Genomic DNA, 17,776 nt, shown 5'->3' on the forward strand with positions numbered 1-17,776 from the left:
AAGACAAAATAAATCAAGATAAATTTATTGACTGTGATCAGAAACTCATTTCTAAATAGATACATGTATGCTACATATTCATTCATCAACAATATATTGGCATTAACTATGCACTGCTATATAGCACATTCTCAATTAAGATTGTTAGTGTGGAAACTTAACAAACTCTAGAACAAACACACTCAGCTCAGAAACGACTGCTTTCGTTAGTTTGGATTAAGCATAGAAAAGTTTTTGCCTGAAGTTGAGATTAAATGTGTGCAACATCTTATAAACAATGGCTATATTTTCAGACCATAATTCCCTTTTCCCCAGCTGAAACGGACATCAACATCAAAAACAACAAACACACTTCATTTTGAAGAATGAAAATTGAACATCAATTTTAATGAACTTGTTTCTGACAAACAGAACTTTTCCCCCCAAAAAATACTTTTGCCAAAGTGTACTGTTAAAAAAACATTATATTTGGCATCAGATTACCTATGATCAAAATAAACAATAACTAATGATTCAGCAGCAATGTAAAATAAATGTTGCTATACCGTTTGACCTACTGATGTTTGGCAAACTATTTTCTATGACAGAATGGCAAGCTGAAAATCAGAATAAAATAAAACGAAACACAAAAGCATACTTCTCAACAGAAAGAAAAAAAAAAAGTTAAGAGTTAAAATTCACATATATCTGACAAAGCTCTCACATTATCTGGATGCTGATAATTAGTACTTAAGGAACCAAAAAATGCATATGGCATATGATATTGTGGTTAAAAAATAAATAAAAAAGAGGAAGTCCTGTCATAAGCTGCATCGTTAGAAATAGTCATAACTGAAATTATTCAATATGAAAAAAAAAAAAAATCTGTAAGGCATAGAATAAAACTATGGAGATGGTAGATGTTCAACAGCGTGTAATGTATCAATCTCTAAACTTGTAGATTCTGTACTGTCAGTTTGGCTGAAGACAAGGTTCATAATATCTTATGAAAGAGGACCAAATCTTTATCATCTGCATAAACATTGGTTGAGGTAACTTTTCTGCGATGAAAAAATAAAGATACCTTCCTATATCCTGCTGATTCAGCATGTTTGGCCTATGCTTGGCATCTTGGTAAAAATGCACTTGGACCACATTTTAACATCCAAAAATAGGCAAAACATTCTCAAAGAATATACATACGGAAATGATTATGAATCACATGGAGTAGTTCCACATGAAGGACTACATGGTGAACATGTGACCCGACCTACAACCCTAAAAGCAAAATTTAAAAAAAGCATTCATGTCCCGCTATAAAAAAATATTAAATTAATTAATGTTTGAACTGTACAATAAGATGTTTGCAAATGGATGTATGTGTAAATGTGTTGGTTAGATAAAATCAAAGTCAGTCCTTCTCACGCGTGTGTCACTATTTGACCTGAACAGCAAAGTCTTCACAATGACCCAGTTGATCAACCCACTTAAACATGCTGTAACAAACCTAATGGCTCTTCTACACTATATGTCTATATATTTTCATACACTGCATAAATGTAACTGATTACAATCTTAGCCACCCATCAAAATGGGAATACATCCTTATCTTCTAAATAACTACTTGCACATAGAGCTGCCCACTAGCGAATTTTATGAAATCGTTCTGTGATTAACAAAATAATATTTTTTGAGGTACATCGTTTAAACAGAAAAAATGGCAAATAAACAGACAGAAAAGGATATAAGTGATAAAACAAGAACACATGCAGAGAATCTGGTCCTGAAGAGGTAAGGCACCAGAGGTCTAAAAAAATAAAATCCTCAATTTCCTCATTTTAAAAAGAAAAGAGCTTTCAAATGTTTCTTTTCAAGGCAATCGATGTGGGAGTGTTGGAAAGGCAGCAGAGTGAAAGAAGAGTTCAAGCTTGAGGGTTGATCATTTTCTGCAGCAACGGGATCTGTAGAGAAACACATTTATTTATGTTTATACTGACAAAACATAATATATTTTACTTGTTCATTCAAAGTGATCAGGCTTTAGCCTTTCCCTGTTCTGTGGCCTAGCAGTTACTGCAAAAGCTACAGACATATAAGGAAAAATATAATGTTCAAAAGTAAATAAAGTACAAAGTAATGTTACATTGTTACAAAAACTATATTTCAAATAAATGCTGTTCTTTTAATCTTTATATTCAAAAAAGAATCCTGTAAAAATGCATCACGGTTTCTACAAATATAATAAGCAACTGTCTTCAGCATTGGTAATAATAAGAAATGTTTCTTGAGCAGCAAGTCAGTATATTATAATGATTTCTGAAGCATCATGTGACTCTGAAGACTTGAGTAATGATGCTGAAAATATTAAAATAGGAATCAATAATTTTAAACTGCAATAATGGTTTACAATATTACTGTTTTTACTGTATTTTTGATCAAATACAACAGCCTTTATTTTTTTTATACAAATCTTAAAAACTCCAAAGTTTTGAACAGTAGTGTACATGAATTATTTGTATTCACCTTGGACAGATCCACCCCTGTGAGGGCGTTGACAGAAACGGGCAGTTCAGCCAACAGACGATTGACTTCCCCAGTGACACGGCCACCGTCACCGCTCAGGATCACAATCTCATTGGTACGGGCCAAGGGTGCTGACACCTTTTCAGCAATCTGTGATGGTACAAATTCAGCCACTGACATGTTAGCATAGCAAAAACACAATCAGATTTATTCTTAAGAGCATCATCTTTCACAAAAGACTTAACAATAGAGTTATTAAATATTAGTAGTATTGGACAGGTCTAAAAAAGAAAGCATAAAAAGTTGGAAAATATAGCTGCAATTTAATCCTGCATATTTCTTTCGTCAAATTTCTGCACACCTTTGGCAGAGCCTCCAGGACGAGGGCGATCTTCGCAGCATCCCCGTACTGCTGATAGGCCTCAGCTTTGAGCCTCATCTTCTCTGCCTCAGCTTTACCCACAGCCTCAATGGAGCCGGCCTCTGCTTCTCCAATGCGCTTGATCTTCTCCGCTTCAGCCTGTGCCGTCAACACCTTCTTCATCCTGACAGAGAGGAGCAGAAGTCAGATTGACTTCCTGAAGCCTCTGTTCTTCCCTTTCTTATCTGATTTACATGGATGGAAATTCCCTTAAGGCCCTGATATACTGCTATGAAGAATGAACTGCTATGACGCCATTTCGAACAAAATCAGGCTCGAAACAAGGGATGGGCCGACAGATGTAGTGCTTTTATTTATAAATATTAACAAACTTGCTGACCATTTCATCATCTATCTTCTATTCCGATTCTCAAATATGTGTAAGTGAGTTTGTTTTGTCAATGACGTTTATCAATGATGTTGATCTGTAACGTGAGGTGGGCGCCGCCATGTTTATTTGGGCCGCAGTTCAGAGATTCCTGTCTGTTGGATTTATTACAGCATGTGAATTCATCCGTTTCTCTCGAAATACATGAAAGTAAGTGGCCGGTGAACTGGGAGAAGAATAGAGTTAACTTTATAGTTACTTGCACTGTGTATCTGATCTGAATAAAACACGTCTGCAAATATATTTGAATTTGTTATTGCTGCTTCCATAGACACCATTGTGTATTTTACAAACTATAAATGTATTGTTTTGCTATAAATTATATGTATTTAAATGTCTGAAACCTAAAATAAACATTATGTGGTTAAAACACTGAATAGTTGTGATAAATGACAAGCAGCAAGCCATAGTGCGAAAGCACAGTTTGAATCTGGCAGTTATGTCACGTCACTGTTAGGGATGTCACAATACCAAAATTCCAGTAGTCGGTACCGATACCATTCAAATTTTACAGTTCTCGGTACCAATTTCGGTACCACAGCAAAATCTGTTGGAACTATTTTTCTATTTTATTTAACTATTTGAAAAAAATTCAATTCAATTCAATTCAATGACTGTATTATTTATGACGGTAATCTTAAGTGAACAATACACATAATCATCGAAGGCTATGTTCAAACGTAAATATTGCTTATAAAAAAATCAAGTGAAAAATAAGCAACCTTCTATGCACACATTATTATTATTATTAGTAGTAGTTGTATTTTTAATACATGGAGACATAGCTAAATCTACTGTACAGTAGCTTAATATAATTTTTTCTGTCACTTTCTTCAAGTTAAACCGAACTTTTATTTTGATGGGTTTCTGTGAAGACCTTTGAGTTTCTGGGCCCTATCTTGCACCCAGCGCAATTGACTTTGTACAGCGTATCATGATACACAGCGTGTATCATTCCTATTTTGCACCCGCGCACAGCGTGGGTTTTCCCTCCACAGACGCACGTCGGTTAACTAAGAAATACACTTGTGCTCCTGGGGGCGGTTCAGCGCAAAGAGGAGGCGTGTTCCGGCGCAAACGTTCCCTCATGCTATTTTGCAGGTTTAGAAAACAATTCCGCCACTAACCGAAAAAATCTAGTTTAAAGTCAGTGGCGCGTTGCGCATGTTATTCATATGCTATTTTAAGGGCGCATGCTTGGCCATAATCAATGTAGCGTGTACACAACGCGCATGTACTTTGATTTTCTCATCTACACAGAAGCAGCAGTTTTCATTTTTGCAAATCATACATTATTACGATAGATAGAAGTTACTTGCGTTTCGTGCTTGATACTTGCGTTTCAGATCGTTAAAATAGGGCCCTCTGTGCGTGTATGACGATACTTTTTCTCAAATGAAACGGTAAAATGCTCATGAAGTGGCTCATGAAGTGAGAGTGGCTCTGGAGATGAATTTCATTATGTCATCATATCGTGAGGCAGCAGAGACTGAAAACAGCGCGAGCGTCACTCGTGCTTCAGTGTGTGTGTGTGTGTGTGTGTGAGGTAAATGAAACTTCTCATACGTTCCCCCGTATGCGTTTTTCCCCCGTAACAACATTTTTGTTGTGCATTTATTTTGTTATTGCGAGGAAAGCACATATGCAGCAATGTGGGCGGCGTCAGGATTTTAGCTAACAGTATATCGCTGCTCAGGTATTTCAAAGTTCTTTTTACACCTAAGCGTAGAATGAAAAAGAACTTTGCTGCGAGTATCTCAGTATCTAAATATACCAATTTCCCCATCTTTAAATAAGGACATCGACATCTTTCTCACCTTTAACAGTCTCCTTTTCTTTTCCTGCAACTCACTAATTCCCTCTCATTCCTTTTACTCACTTCCTTGCCTCTGCGAGCTGCTCCATCTTGTAGGCTTCAGCCTCAGCTGGTCTCCTCACGGTGGCGATCAGCTCTTTATCTGTCCTGAGGATCTCCTTTTCCTCAATGGTGATCTGCTTCTTCCTCTGAACCACCTCGATCTCAATCTCCTCCAGTCGGATCTTCTGCTGCTCCTTGGCTGCCTGAAGCTCATAGGCCAATTGCGCCTCAGCTTTCTGAAAAGAAAGAATGATTATATATGGGTGTCGTGTTTGGGTGTCCACAAACTTTTGGCCATATACATATACACATGATTGATTGCCCAGATTGATCTTAAAATTACCGGCGGAATAACTCAGCTTTATACCTTTGTGTTCACTTCTTGATTGAAGGCAGCCTTCTGCATCTCCAGCTCTCTCTTTGAGTCGGCCATTTTTGTATCTGCTTGGAATTTCACATCCATCATCTCCTTTTTACATTCTGCTTCCTATAGCAAGAGAATATGAGACTCTTTCACATTTCCTGCTTAGAACCTGCCACTCTCTAAGAATAGGACACAATTTGATGCCCCATTAACATTTTTGCCATCTGTTGAATTGATATTTTATCTAACTGCAGTAAAAACTATTTTCAATTATTAATTTATTTTAAATACCAAAAAGAAATTGCTTTATTTGCTGTATTCATTTATCAATAACTAACTTCAAACCAACATTTGGTCTTAAACTAGCCACTAGTAGCCAGCCCCCTACTTTGTCTTAATTTTGGCTATATTTGCAACCCATTCTGCATTACTTTTGATTTTCTAAATTTTGTTATCACACACATAAAAATTATTATATAATAGCAAACATAATTATTATATAACATTTAAAATAACTGTTTTCTATTTTTAAATCTGTTTTAAAATGTAATTTGCTGTGTTGTCAAAGCTGAATTTTCCGCATCATTACACAGTCTTCAGTGTCACATGATCTATCAGAAATCAGTCTAATATGCTGATTTGTTGCTCAGGAAATATTTCTTATTATCAATGTTAAAAATTGAAAAAAACTGCTTAATATTTTTGTGGAAACCATGATATTTTTTTCCAGGATTCTTTGATGAATAGTTCAAAAGTTCAAAAGAATAGCATTTATTTGAAATGTAAATCTTTTGTAACATTGTCAATGTCTTTACTGTCACTTTTGATCAATTCAGTCATCCTTGTTGAATAAAAGCATTAATTTCTTTCAAAAATCTTACTGACCCTAAACTTTTCAATGGTAGTGGAGATACTGCATGTCCAAAACTTTCTAATCTTATATAAAATCAACATAAAATAAACCAATATTTTATAAAGTATTTTGATCATTTTGATCCTGATTATCAATTTTCCCCTGACCATTTATTTTACAAACACACACATATATATATTACACACACATATATATACATATATATATATATATATATATATATATATATATATATATATATATCGTCACTGCCCGATGAAACTCACGTATGTCCAAAACGATTACTTTTCAGGAAGTGAAAAAAACACCGTAATTTCAAAAGCAGTTGAACGTAGCGTTGTCATACTTGGTACGGCATCTTTAAATGTAACCATATTCTTGCCAGTATAATGATATAATCCACATTTGACCACAATCGAGTTTAAATGGACATACGTGCATATTTTACAGTAACGGTGGTCGATATGCGTTCTTCCGATCATTAATTAGAATGGCCAAGTCGCGTTTCATATTGACAGATGAATAGGACGCTCAGTTTATTAAATAGGCTACGTCTTAGTTTATTAAATACGCTCAGTTTATTAAATGTTTCTTGCAAACTATGAAGGGACAATGAATCAATACACTGACACACTAGCGGCGCCAGGATTTTGATTGTAGGTGGGCCTCCAGAAAACTGGATGGGCCAGTTAAAATAAGCCAAAAAAAATAAAAAATAATAATAATTATGCGTAATTAGCATAGGTTAAAAAAAATTAAACAGGAATTTTTTGTTGCTTTTTTAATACAATTACAATTTAATTTAACTTATTGTTTAATAAAATTATACGCCTATTATTTTTAGTTTATTAACAGCAACAACAGCTGTAAAGATGAAGTTGACGATCACCATCGACGTAGTGAACGCGCCTATAGAGAGAAATGCACATCATGGATTACATAACCAGAGAGTAGCCTATTTCTTTTCGTTTTAAATTGTTAAAAAGACATTTCAAGCTTTCTTAAGATATATTTCATGTCTGTGAGGCATATGCTGAGTTTCATTAGTTAGGATGAGATGCGCTCCTGTTCACGAGCAATGCAAGTGACCGCGCGGGCGCCTCCATGATTATGTTGTCTGCTATATTTGCTTATTTATTAAATCTAGGCAATTGGTTGATAAAAAATTATTAAAATTAAGATACAATTTATACAAAACGAAATTCACTTAAAAAAAAAGTCTTTCTACAAACCAAAACTTAATTAAGTGGTCAAAATCATGTCTGACCCGCTCCATGTCTCTCGACATTGCGTATATCCTATCTTACTCGTGCGGTTCACTTTTCATAATCAACACAGATGAAAAAATAACATTATAATATTTTAACAAATATGAAACTAAATGAGCTTATTTAATGGCTACAACACATATAGTAGGCCTACAGACTCTCTATTTGTACAAATTGCTGCACATTCATTTTATTCTGAATTTTGCACACATAAGTTGAAAGGCATTTGTTTGTGCATGCATGTAAAACATATCTGCAACATTTATCAAGTTCACTGATCATTATGCATGCATTTATTAATTATTATCTTAATGAATAATGTAACAAGGACGAAACATGTAAACTGCGTTGTTTTTTTTAGAATGGAATGGATCGCAAATAGATCCGAATGAAGAAACGTACAAAACCATAGTAGAAAATGGGTGGGCCCGGACCTAAAATCCACCCGGCCCAAATGGTAGTGCCGCGGCTGCACTGACATGGCAATGCTAGACAGATACTTTGTTTGCACTGTACAGTCCTACCGTAATTTTGTCACTCCTCTCCACTCCTAGACGTACGTCTGGCATCAGGGGGTACGCGTTTACCTCGATAAAGTTAAGCCTAGGCCTACTGTAAAGGAAAGTCATTGTCTCACCAGGCTATGTTTATTTGAAAAATAGTGTTATTCGGCTATCCAATGCTGCACTTCCAGAGACGCTTAAGATGAAACTTCACGAGACCGGCGAGATGCCTCCACAGGGTGGGAGATACGCGGCGTGACTGACAGCTTTGACACCAAATGGATATACGTGAAAATCAGATGACATGATTTCACAACTTTTCATTGGTCATTTAGATATGTGAAGCATACTGTATACGGAAATGAACCTGGACATTCTATCCGTCGAAAAATCTCAAAATCGGCAAAATGGACATACGCGGTTTTCATCGGACAGCGACGATATATATATTTGTGTGTGTGTGTTTGTATATGTATGTATGTATATATATGTATATTTTGTACACTGGTCTACACAGCTCACCCTGATTCCAGCATCTCTCTCTGCTTCAGCCACGCCAATGTCAGCATCTCTCTGAACAGCAGCAGTCTGGGATTTCCCCAAGGAGCTCAAATATTCCACCTTATCATAGACATCCTAGTAGAAGAAAACAGACAAGATTATCACCCTGACAACACCAGTGGGCTTGAAAGACATTGACTGATTGTTAAAAGTAGCATAAAATTTAAAAGCAAAGTAAAACAAAAACTTTCTCTCTCTCTCTCTCTCTCTCTATATATATATTAATGTAAGAGCACCTTAATAGTAAAGCTTAGGATCTCAATACCCATCCTGCCCACATCAGGTGCCGCCACCTCCCTCACCAGCTTGGCAAACTGATCTCTATCCTGGTAGATCTGCTCCACAGTCAGAGTCCCTATGAACACAAGCAAAAGAGGTCAGTGAGAATGTGAAACGTGATGCTTTCTTGTTTCCTTACTCCTCCATCTTCAAGGAAATTGAAGATTGGTCTCCAATTTGGATCTCCAAATTGATCGAAGGCTACAGTAAGTATGCATCATACAAAGGATGTATCAGTTAAATGCACTGCAAGGGCACAAGGAACAAGGAGAGGAAGCTTTGAGACTACAACTACATAATACATAATGTCCCAATGATCTGTTGAAAGATTCATGCTGCTTATCTGGCAAGAGCTTGGATCTAGCAACTAACAGTGCACCCTGTCTAAACTCTTCTCAGTGAGGATAAGAGTGCGCTCTATTGGAGATAGACACAAGTGTCCAGCATCACTCACCCAGAATAGAGCGCAGGTGACCTTCCAGCGTCTGCAGAATGACACTTTTTATCTCTGCCACTGTCTTGCCCAAGAACTGTTCACAGGCATAACCCAGCAGCTCATTGTCAGTCATGACCTTCACCTGATAGCAGAACACATACAGTTATGGTCCAACACTTACACACATGTGATCACAGCATGCCACTGACACCTAGAACTTGATAAAATATATGTCAGGATAACAAGACATAGAACAGGTCTTACTGTATTAATATTTTAGAGATAGACTATTCTAGAATATTCTAGCATCCAAACAGTCATTTTATATATATTATTTGATCAACTGTTTTGACATATCTAAAAAAGGCTATTTTTCAGGTATGAGGGACAGACATTAAAGGGATACTTCACCGATTAGCATTAAGCTTTGTATCAGTAGAAACCCGGTAGTATTTTCGAATGACCGTGCTTCCCTCCCTCATGTCCCCCTGAGACGAGAGATTTCTGTGTGTCTGGAAAAAACCCTCAGATGACGTAAAAATCTTAATTTTGCGTCATCGGAGGCTTTTTTGGCCAGAGGCTAGAGACTACAGCCAGTAGTAGGAGCTCGTTCCACATGTTTTCAACCCGCCCATAGGAGGTGGGATCTCACAATAAAACGGCGTCTTTTCAGTTTCGAGTCAACTAGTAGTCAAGTTGTATCATTTCTTCTGATACCGCCCTCTGTAACCGGTAGGCATGGCTTGGGAGTGGCCTCGTAGGGCAGCAAAGCAAGTGCATTCTGGGAGGTGTTGTCTTTCATCCACATGAGACAAAAATACATGTTCTGGCTTTTCTCAGTCTAGAAGGCACCAACTTCTAAAATAATTTCACATTTCTACTACATAAATGACCCAATTTAAATACACATTCATCTTTCCAGCGGTGAAATATCCCTTTAAACAATAAGCACAACCAAATCTGCTGGATGCTGTAAAATAGTGTATAACTGAGGTTGTGGTTAATTGTGGGACATGCATCAATCAGTATTCATGCCACTCTAAATTGACACTTTAATCAGAATGTAAAAGAATCATGTGTTTATACTGTTGATAAAAAGGAAATAACATGCTTAAAGAATCTAAGGGTGGATTGCACCAATAAGGATTAAATTAAGCAAAGTTTATAGAGCGAATCAAGGATTTGTTGATCTGGATTTCATTTTAAAATGAGTTGTGTTGCACCATTTAACTTTAAACACAGATATTGTGGGTGAATTTGACCCATTTTTATTTTTGAGTTGTCAGAAATACCACTTAACCTATGTTGTTTTTCTTAAACTTTTGTGACTTTTTCTCATTTAGGCTCATGAACATGCATACAAAGTTTCAACACGCTGATAATTACATAATTTCTATTGCGTTTGTGATGTTCGTGGGTCAATTTGACCAACATATTTTAATGTTTTAAGGCAACTGTAAAGACCCAAAATAATAAGATTTCTTGGTTATATTTAGTTATTTTAGTTTTTTACTGCCCTATAAAGCTAAAAAGGAGCTTTTCCCCACTTGTTTCAATACGGAAAACAATATTTATTTATAACCACTATTTAATTGTTTTTCTTGATATTGTGACTTTTTCCCATTTAGGGTCATGAACATGCATGCAAAGTTTCAACATGTAGTGAAATGTGCATACAGACATTTTTATATGATCTTGATGTTCGTGGGTCAATTTGACCCATATAGCCAGCTATTCAAAAGCAACTGTACAGACACAAAATAACAACATTTCTTTGTTGTATGTCAGAGCTCTTCAACTGTAGTCCTGAAAGTGCCAGTGTCTTGCTGAGTTTAACAACTTTTTATTTTCAAAGTTTGTGAAAACAAAACAGTTTAATCTGTTAACTGTCAGTCCCACTTATTGAGCATAGACATGAAAATGACTTTTCCAACTTAATTGTTATAAGTCTAGAATATTTTGAAGCACAGATTTAAGTTTGGTATCTTTTTACAAGCGAAATATCAGATTATTGTAGAAGGTAACAGTTATGAAAAGTTATAGAGGTTAAAGTTTATGAACGTAAAATATTAAAATATTTTACATGAGAAAAGAGAGTCAGGGCAGCCTTATTTTATTTAAACCTCATCACATGTAAATTTAAAGTTAACCAAATCCCTAATTAAGATTTAAATCTGAGTTTAAAGTTATGGAGCAACAGGATTAAAGTTAATCTACCTTAAATATAAACTAAATCCAGGATCAAAATGATGGTTTAAATGTAAACCTGCTTATTTTTAAACGGTTTAAAGTTTGGTGCAACAGAATTATTAGATAAACATTAATTTAATCTAGATATAACCTTAATCCTTATTGGTGCAACCCACTATTAATGTCTAATTACATTCAAGCAGCGGGAAGGGCTGGGCAATATATTGAGCATTTGCAATGTTTGTGATTTATCACTTACATAAATGTAAAATTATTAAAAGCAATATTGTGATCATTACTATGACTTTTTATTATTTATTTGTTTATCATAATGAATTGATCTATAGATGCATATAATTATTACTTCTTGTGTTGAAAAACATTTTAAAACAGATCTTGACTAAGCCAATCGAAATTATTCAACCCCCATTGCAAATCAGTTTTATTGGCAAAATTTACAGACTTTCAGCTGTTTGCAATGAACAAATCAAACAAAAGAAATTGAAAAAGCTCAACACAACAAATGTTTCAAGTGGTTTCCCCAAATTCAACAGAAAATGCAACTTTTAATGACTTCTGCAATCTAAAAATTATTCAACCCCTTCATGGCAAGCATCTTTAGTACTAAGTAGAACATCTGTTTTTGCTGTTATGACCAGCTGCAAACAAGATGTATAACCAGACACCAGCTTCTGGCAGTGTTTCTGAGGAATCTTAGACCATTCCTCATGAACAATGGGCTTTAGTTCAGTAATATTCTTGGGTTTGTGTGCTGCAACCACCTTCAAATCTCACCAGAGATTTTTATGGGGTTCAAGTCAGGTGACTGTGATGGCCACTGTATAATCTTCCAGGACTTTTTCTGAAACCAAGTCTTGGTGGAATGCTGAGGCATGCTTGGGATCATTGTCCTGTTGGAAGGTCCAATGACAACCAAGCTTGAGCTTCCTCACTGACGGCATGACGTTTTCTCCTAGGATTCCCTGATACTTCAATAAAACAATCTTGCCTTCCACAGGTTTCCAAGTGCCAGAGGATGCAAAGCAGCCCCAGAGCATCACCGAGCCCCACCATGGCATACTGAACTGCAGACAGTGTTTTATTCAGCATATGCTTCATTCTTCTTCCTCCAGACATACCGCTGATCCATAGGGCCGAAAAGTTCCAGTTTTGTTTCATCATGTGTGCTTGAGATAACACCTTTTTTGCAGATTTGTGCTTTTGTGAGGGATTCTATTCAAGGGGGTGAATAATTTTGAAACTGCAGAAGTCATCTGTTGTGTTGAGCTTTTTTAATTACTTTTGTTTGATTTGTTCATTGCAAACAGCTGAAAGTCTGTACATTTTGGCAATAAAGATGATTTGCAATGGGGGTTGAATAATTTCGATTGCAACTGTATATAAATTATGAATACAAGATATACAGTACATTATCAAAAAGGCTATGATTATAGAGACTATTTTTATCTATATAGCCCAGCCCTAGTGTGAATTAACAGAACTTATATTCAATGTACAGGGTAGTAAAACCAAACTTAATGGTATAATATATATATATTTTTTTGGGTAACATACTCAAAAATGGCCATGCAAAATACAAAAAATAAAATAATGTCAGGAATTAATTGCAAGACATTTTAAATGCAACCATTGTGCAGACTCATACAGCCCACTAAGTTGTGTAAACTCGAGGCCTGGACTTGCCACCCCTTCACCTTAAACTGCAAGTTATAGGTCGAGGAGAGACACTTTAAAACAATCTCCCTCCATGGCTGTGAAAAGGAAAGGAGAATGAACTCATGCTGCAGAAAGAGAGCGGGAGTTTTTGTGGGTTTAATGTTCCGGGTAGAAGCCGTCCCTCTGTACTGAACTACAACCAGCTTCCCATGTAAACATCAAAACTTTTTTTCAGAGCTGAAAAAAATTCTGCATGTGGCCTGGTTATTGCAGCAGTACATGATTATGAAAAAAAAAGCTGATTTCAGTGCAGTCAAAGGTGAACTTCAACCAACACTGGCAGGAGGGTGTTTGTGCATCCTCCCCATAGTCGAGCAGTCATCAAACAGGTGGCATATTACAAGCAGTGCAATACAGGGCAGCATGCAGCCACAAATGTGGGTTGGGGAAAACATTAGTCACACACTGAATCTCAAATGACTCTACAGGTGATTTTACAGGTGCAATGCCCTGTGAAAATGTCATCGGGTAATGGCTGGTCTAGTATGTTCTAGATAAATGTTCCACTGAAATGCTGTGATCAATAACCATATTTACACATACTGACATTTCATTTTCAGAGTAATCAGACTGAACATCTGTTCACACAACAAACATTTTCTGAATGAACAGCTGTTAATGTGTCTTATGGAAGCTAGTTTTCGCCACAGAATAAAACATTTTAAAAGATAACTGCGTCTTTTTATTTCATAATTGCGAGTTTACATCAGAATTTCGAGATATACACTCACAATTGCATGTTATAAAGTCAGAATAGAACAATAGGCTAGAAACTCGCAATTCTGACTTTTTTTTCAGAATTGCGAGATATAAACTCGAAATTGCAAGAAAGTCAGAATTGCGAGTTTAGAAAAAAGTTCTTGCAATTCTGAATTTCTTTCTTGCAATTGCGACTTTATATCTAACAATTCTGAAGAAAAAAGTCAGAATTGTGAGATAAAAAGTCACAATTAGCCTTTTTATTTTTTATTCTGTGGCGAAAACAATCTTCCATAGTCTTTTCACATGCCGTCTGTTTGAAAATATGTAAATGTTTCACTTCCTTTCTTCTTTATTGTAAGTTGGTATCAAAAACAAAAAGCAATGTAGTGCTCTGTGTCCTGGAGTAACCAGGTTAAAAACTTATACATTTTCATTTGCAGTATCATGTTTTAAATAAAATGAAACGCGTTGTAATGTCTTACTGATGACAAAACAGAAGATGCCGCTCACTTGTGTTTGTGTCTCTCTTGTATTTACTACAACATGACATGAGTGAATTGGTGGCAACGATGTAGAAGCAGGCGTTGATTTTCTTCTGCAGAGGTGGCCTTTTGCTACACTATTACATCATAATGTGAAAAATTTAACAATTAGTCATTAGAGCAGCCTCGTTTCAATAAAAGCTGTTTTTGGACTAACAGGGAAGTTTTGAGTTTTGAAACTTACAGGATATTTTTCCATAGTACAATGACCTCTTCTATGTCAAAAGATCAAGGAAATTTTGATTTATCAATTCATGACCCCTTTAATGCAAATTGCATGCAAAAACCGAAACGAATTTTCATGCAAAACATTTTTGTTGGTGTGAACAGGCCTTGATATGCAAGTGGAAAAGGTCATTATTATGAAGTTTAGATGATTTTGGAGTGTAAGTGGAGTTATCTCAGAATCAGCGGTCATCAGGAGGACAGACATGTAAATAAAAAACTGTCAATAATAATGGAGTGTTGTAGCATTCGCAGTCAACAGGGGAAGCCGTGCTGTAAAAAGCATTCAAATGAAGTCTGTGTGCACTGAACCGCACTAAAACAACCACTCATGGTGTGCTCATGGGAAACCACAGCATAAACTCAAAGGGAGGAAACCATGCAACACAGTGAAAATGAAAGTAGGGCAAGACTGAAAACATGTCCTTGGATTAAAGAAGACTTTCTCTTCTTTCCAGGTCTGTTTTTCTTGTTAAGAAAACAAAGTAATCTATCATCTGGGTATATACATGTCTGCTGCTAACATGTAATGGGAACTGATTTATTATCGAAACCGACAGGAGGATATTGCAGAGGACTGGGAGGTCAACAGATATGTGGGTCCATTAGATCAACAGATGCAAGGCCTCTATTTACAAAACACACAAGACAAACTTTTCAAAATTTGTCTAGAATTATAGGGGGTATAACATGCAGGGCTAACCACTGTATTACATACTAATTCTTATTAAATAACCTTCACTGTTATGTTACAGGGGAAAAATTTAAAATCTCTCTATATGGAGAGACCTTGAGCTCAAGTCTCTATGGAGACTGAATTGTGGAATGTCTTGTTTAAGTTCCTCATCCAATCACATGTGACCACCACAGAAAAATGCTCTGTAATCTGCCTCTTTGTGTTACAATGCTCTCATTGTTCACAGCAACACCAGACCAAGTAATCACAGAGAGAAAATAACAGCTGAAGAAAAAAATTAGGCTTTAAAACTTAATGAATTTTGCAGTACAGGTATTGCCACATACTCCGTTGTAACCATAGTGGAAACAAGTATTTCCTCTATGAAGTTGGGGTTTCAAAAAAACAGAGAAATGTTCATGAGGGTAAACATGTGACTTCAGTTAAGCACTGCAAGTTTTGGCACACTGGCAACCGAGAACAAAAAGAGAAATAAAAGGACGAAACAAATCAGCATTCCTTTGGTCTGCTTGAGAAAAGCTTTTAGGTGCTCTTAAAAAGAAAACCATTACAAACATATACACTATAACGACATGAAGGTCACAGAACGTGGTAAAATACAGGCTCTGTTCTAAAACCTTGTGGTCTGCCTATGTAGATGGCATTTTAAGACATAATAGATGCATTCCCAACATGAAGGTTTCAAAATATGAGAAGATTAGGCACCTCTTTTTGGCCAAATTCTGTGTCTTTTGTAAAGAAAGAAGTCAATCCCACGCTCTACTCAGACAAGTTTTTTTCATTGTCGGGAGTAGCGCGTCGAGTATTTCAGAAATGGAACGGCATCTGTATACTGGATCCAGTGTGTATGTCAGTGATTATAATGGGTTCTGTTTGCTTTTGACACTTAAGATCGTTAGACCATATATAAGTGTAAGTCATTAAGTGACTGAATGCCAGTTGGCAGGGCCAATGGTGTGATGCAAATATGCAAATGTATTTGCCCATGTGACATCACAGATCCTATTGAACTATTTTTGGAGCTTGGTTAGATAAATGCTTTGTTTATAATGAGGAGACGTGTTAAGTTTAGGGGTTGAACGACGTCAGATTTTTTTTTACGTCGACATTTATGTGATTAAAGTCGAGTCAACCTGAACCTGAGACTCAAAGGCGGGTTGCGCGATCTGCACTGATGTGCGCATTACTGTCTGTATGTGTGTACGTTACAATGCAGCAGAGCATTAGTTTAGAACAGCGATTAACTTACGTTTACAATAAGCTGTTTAAAACGTGCATTCACCCGATCAGTTTTGAGCATCCAGATGGTATAATCAAAAATGTCTTGTGGAGCGCTTACAGAGTATGCTTTTATTGTAATTCTAACTGTTGGAAAATGAGCGTAAAACTTCAAAGTTTTCATATCCTGTTGCGCCCTCTATAGGCCATGATCAGCGACTAGTCGACGTCAAGCTTAAAGCACTATGGCAGAGCATTAAAGTCAACTAGTCTTTGCAACCCCTAGTAAAGCTATGATATAAAGACCTATTATACGTTAAAAGATCAAAGAGGATGTGAACAGCTTCAAGTAGAACCATAAGGTAATTACGACATGAGTAGCATGTATGACATCCCAATATAAAACTCTATTGAAATCAATTGTAAGTCAAGTTTCCCATGCACTTTGCACTAGTCACTCACTGTTTTGATTAGGTTGCTGCCTATATACTGCCTATGAAAGCAGTATAAAGCAAGATATCTCACAGGGTTTTGAAACAGAGCCATTGGTTTTTCTACTTAACAGATCAAATTAATTCACAGCATAATGAGGGGAGTTTTCCCCCCAAATAGATTGTTTAAAAAAATCATCAGTAAATTAACAATAAATTAAATTAACCAAACAACAGTTCATCATGTTGAGCACAAATCAGTGACCTTCAGTCTGATGAGAGATTGACTAAGAGTAGCACCGTTCATCCCTGAGGGGGATGAAATTTAGGGACCAGAAAAGGCAGCAATGGAATGAAAGGAAATGATGATAAAGGGCTGTCGGCTCTGAAACCAGTCTGGCAAACCTGAAAGAGTCATTTGGAGCTGAGGTTAGGTGAGGTAAGGTGGTTTACCTGTGCCACACCTGTGACAGTAATAGCTACCCCCTCCGCTGTCTCTACATCCTCACACTTGGGTTGCAGGGTCATAATCTCAAGGGTTATCCTGTGGAAAACGCAAAAAAGGAAACAAAACAAAAAA

General features: G+C 36.4%; 1 protein-coding gene across 1 annotated transcript in view; it reads right to left on the reverse strand.

Moving 5' to 3' along the window:
* Window positions 1-9: 9 nt before the first annotated feature.
* Window positions 10-17,776, reverse strand: part of flot2a (flotillin 2a) — a 28,541-nt gene continuing 10,774 nt past the window's right edge. Inside the window, exons 3-11 of the mRNA XM_084113507.1 lie at window positions 17,650-17,740; window positions 9,473-9,596; window positions 8,976-9,094; window positions 8,701-8,814; window positions 5,537-5,656; window positions 5,191-5,405; window positions 2,864-3,047; window positions 2,503-2,652; window positions 10-1,940 (exon numbers count right to left, since the gene is read on the reverse strand). Of these exons, the coding sequence (XP_083969633.1) occupies window positions 1,902-1,940; window positions 2,503-2,652; window positions 2,864-3,047; window positions 5,191-5,405; window positions 5,537-5,656; window positions 8,701-8,814; window positions 8,976-9,094; window positions 9,473-9,596; window positions 17,650-17,740 (1,156 nt within the window). The 3' untranslated portion in view covers window positions 10-1,901. The remainder of the gene's footprint in view (window positions 1,941-2,502; window positions 2,653-2,863; window positions 3,048-5,190; window positions 5,406-5,536; window positions 5,657-8,700; window positions 8,815-8,975; window positions 9,095-9,472; window positions 9,597-17,649; window positions 17,741-17,776) is intronic.

The sequence above is a fragment of the Abramis brama genome (genome assembly GCF_963993115.1).
Source record: "Abramis brama genome assembly, chromosome: 5".
NCBI lineage: Eukaryota > Metazoa > Chordata > Actinopteri > Cypriniformes > Leuciscidae > Abramis > Abramis brama.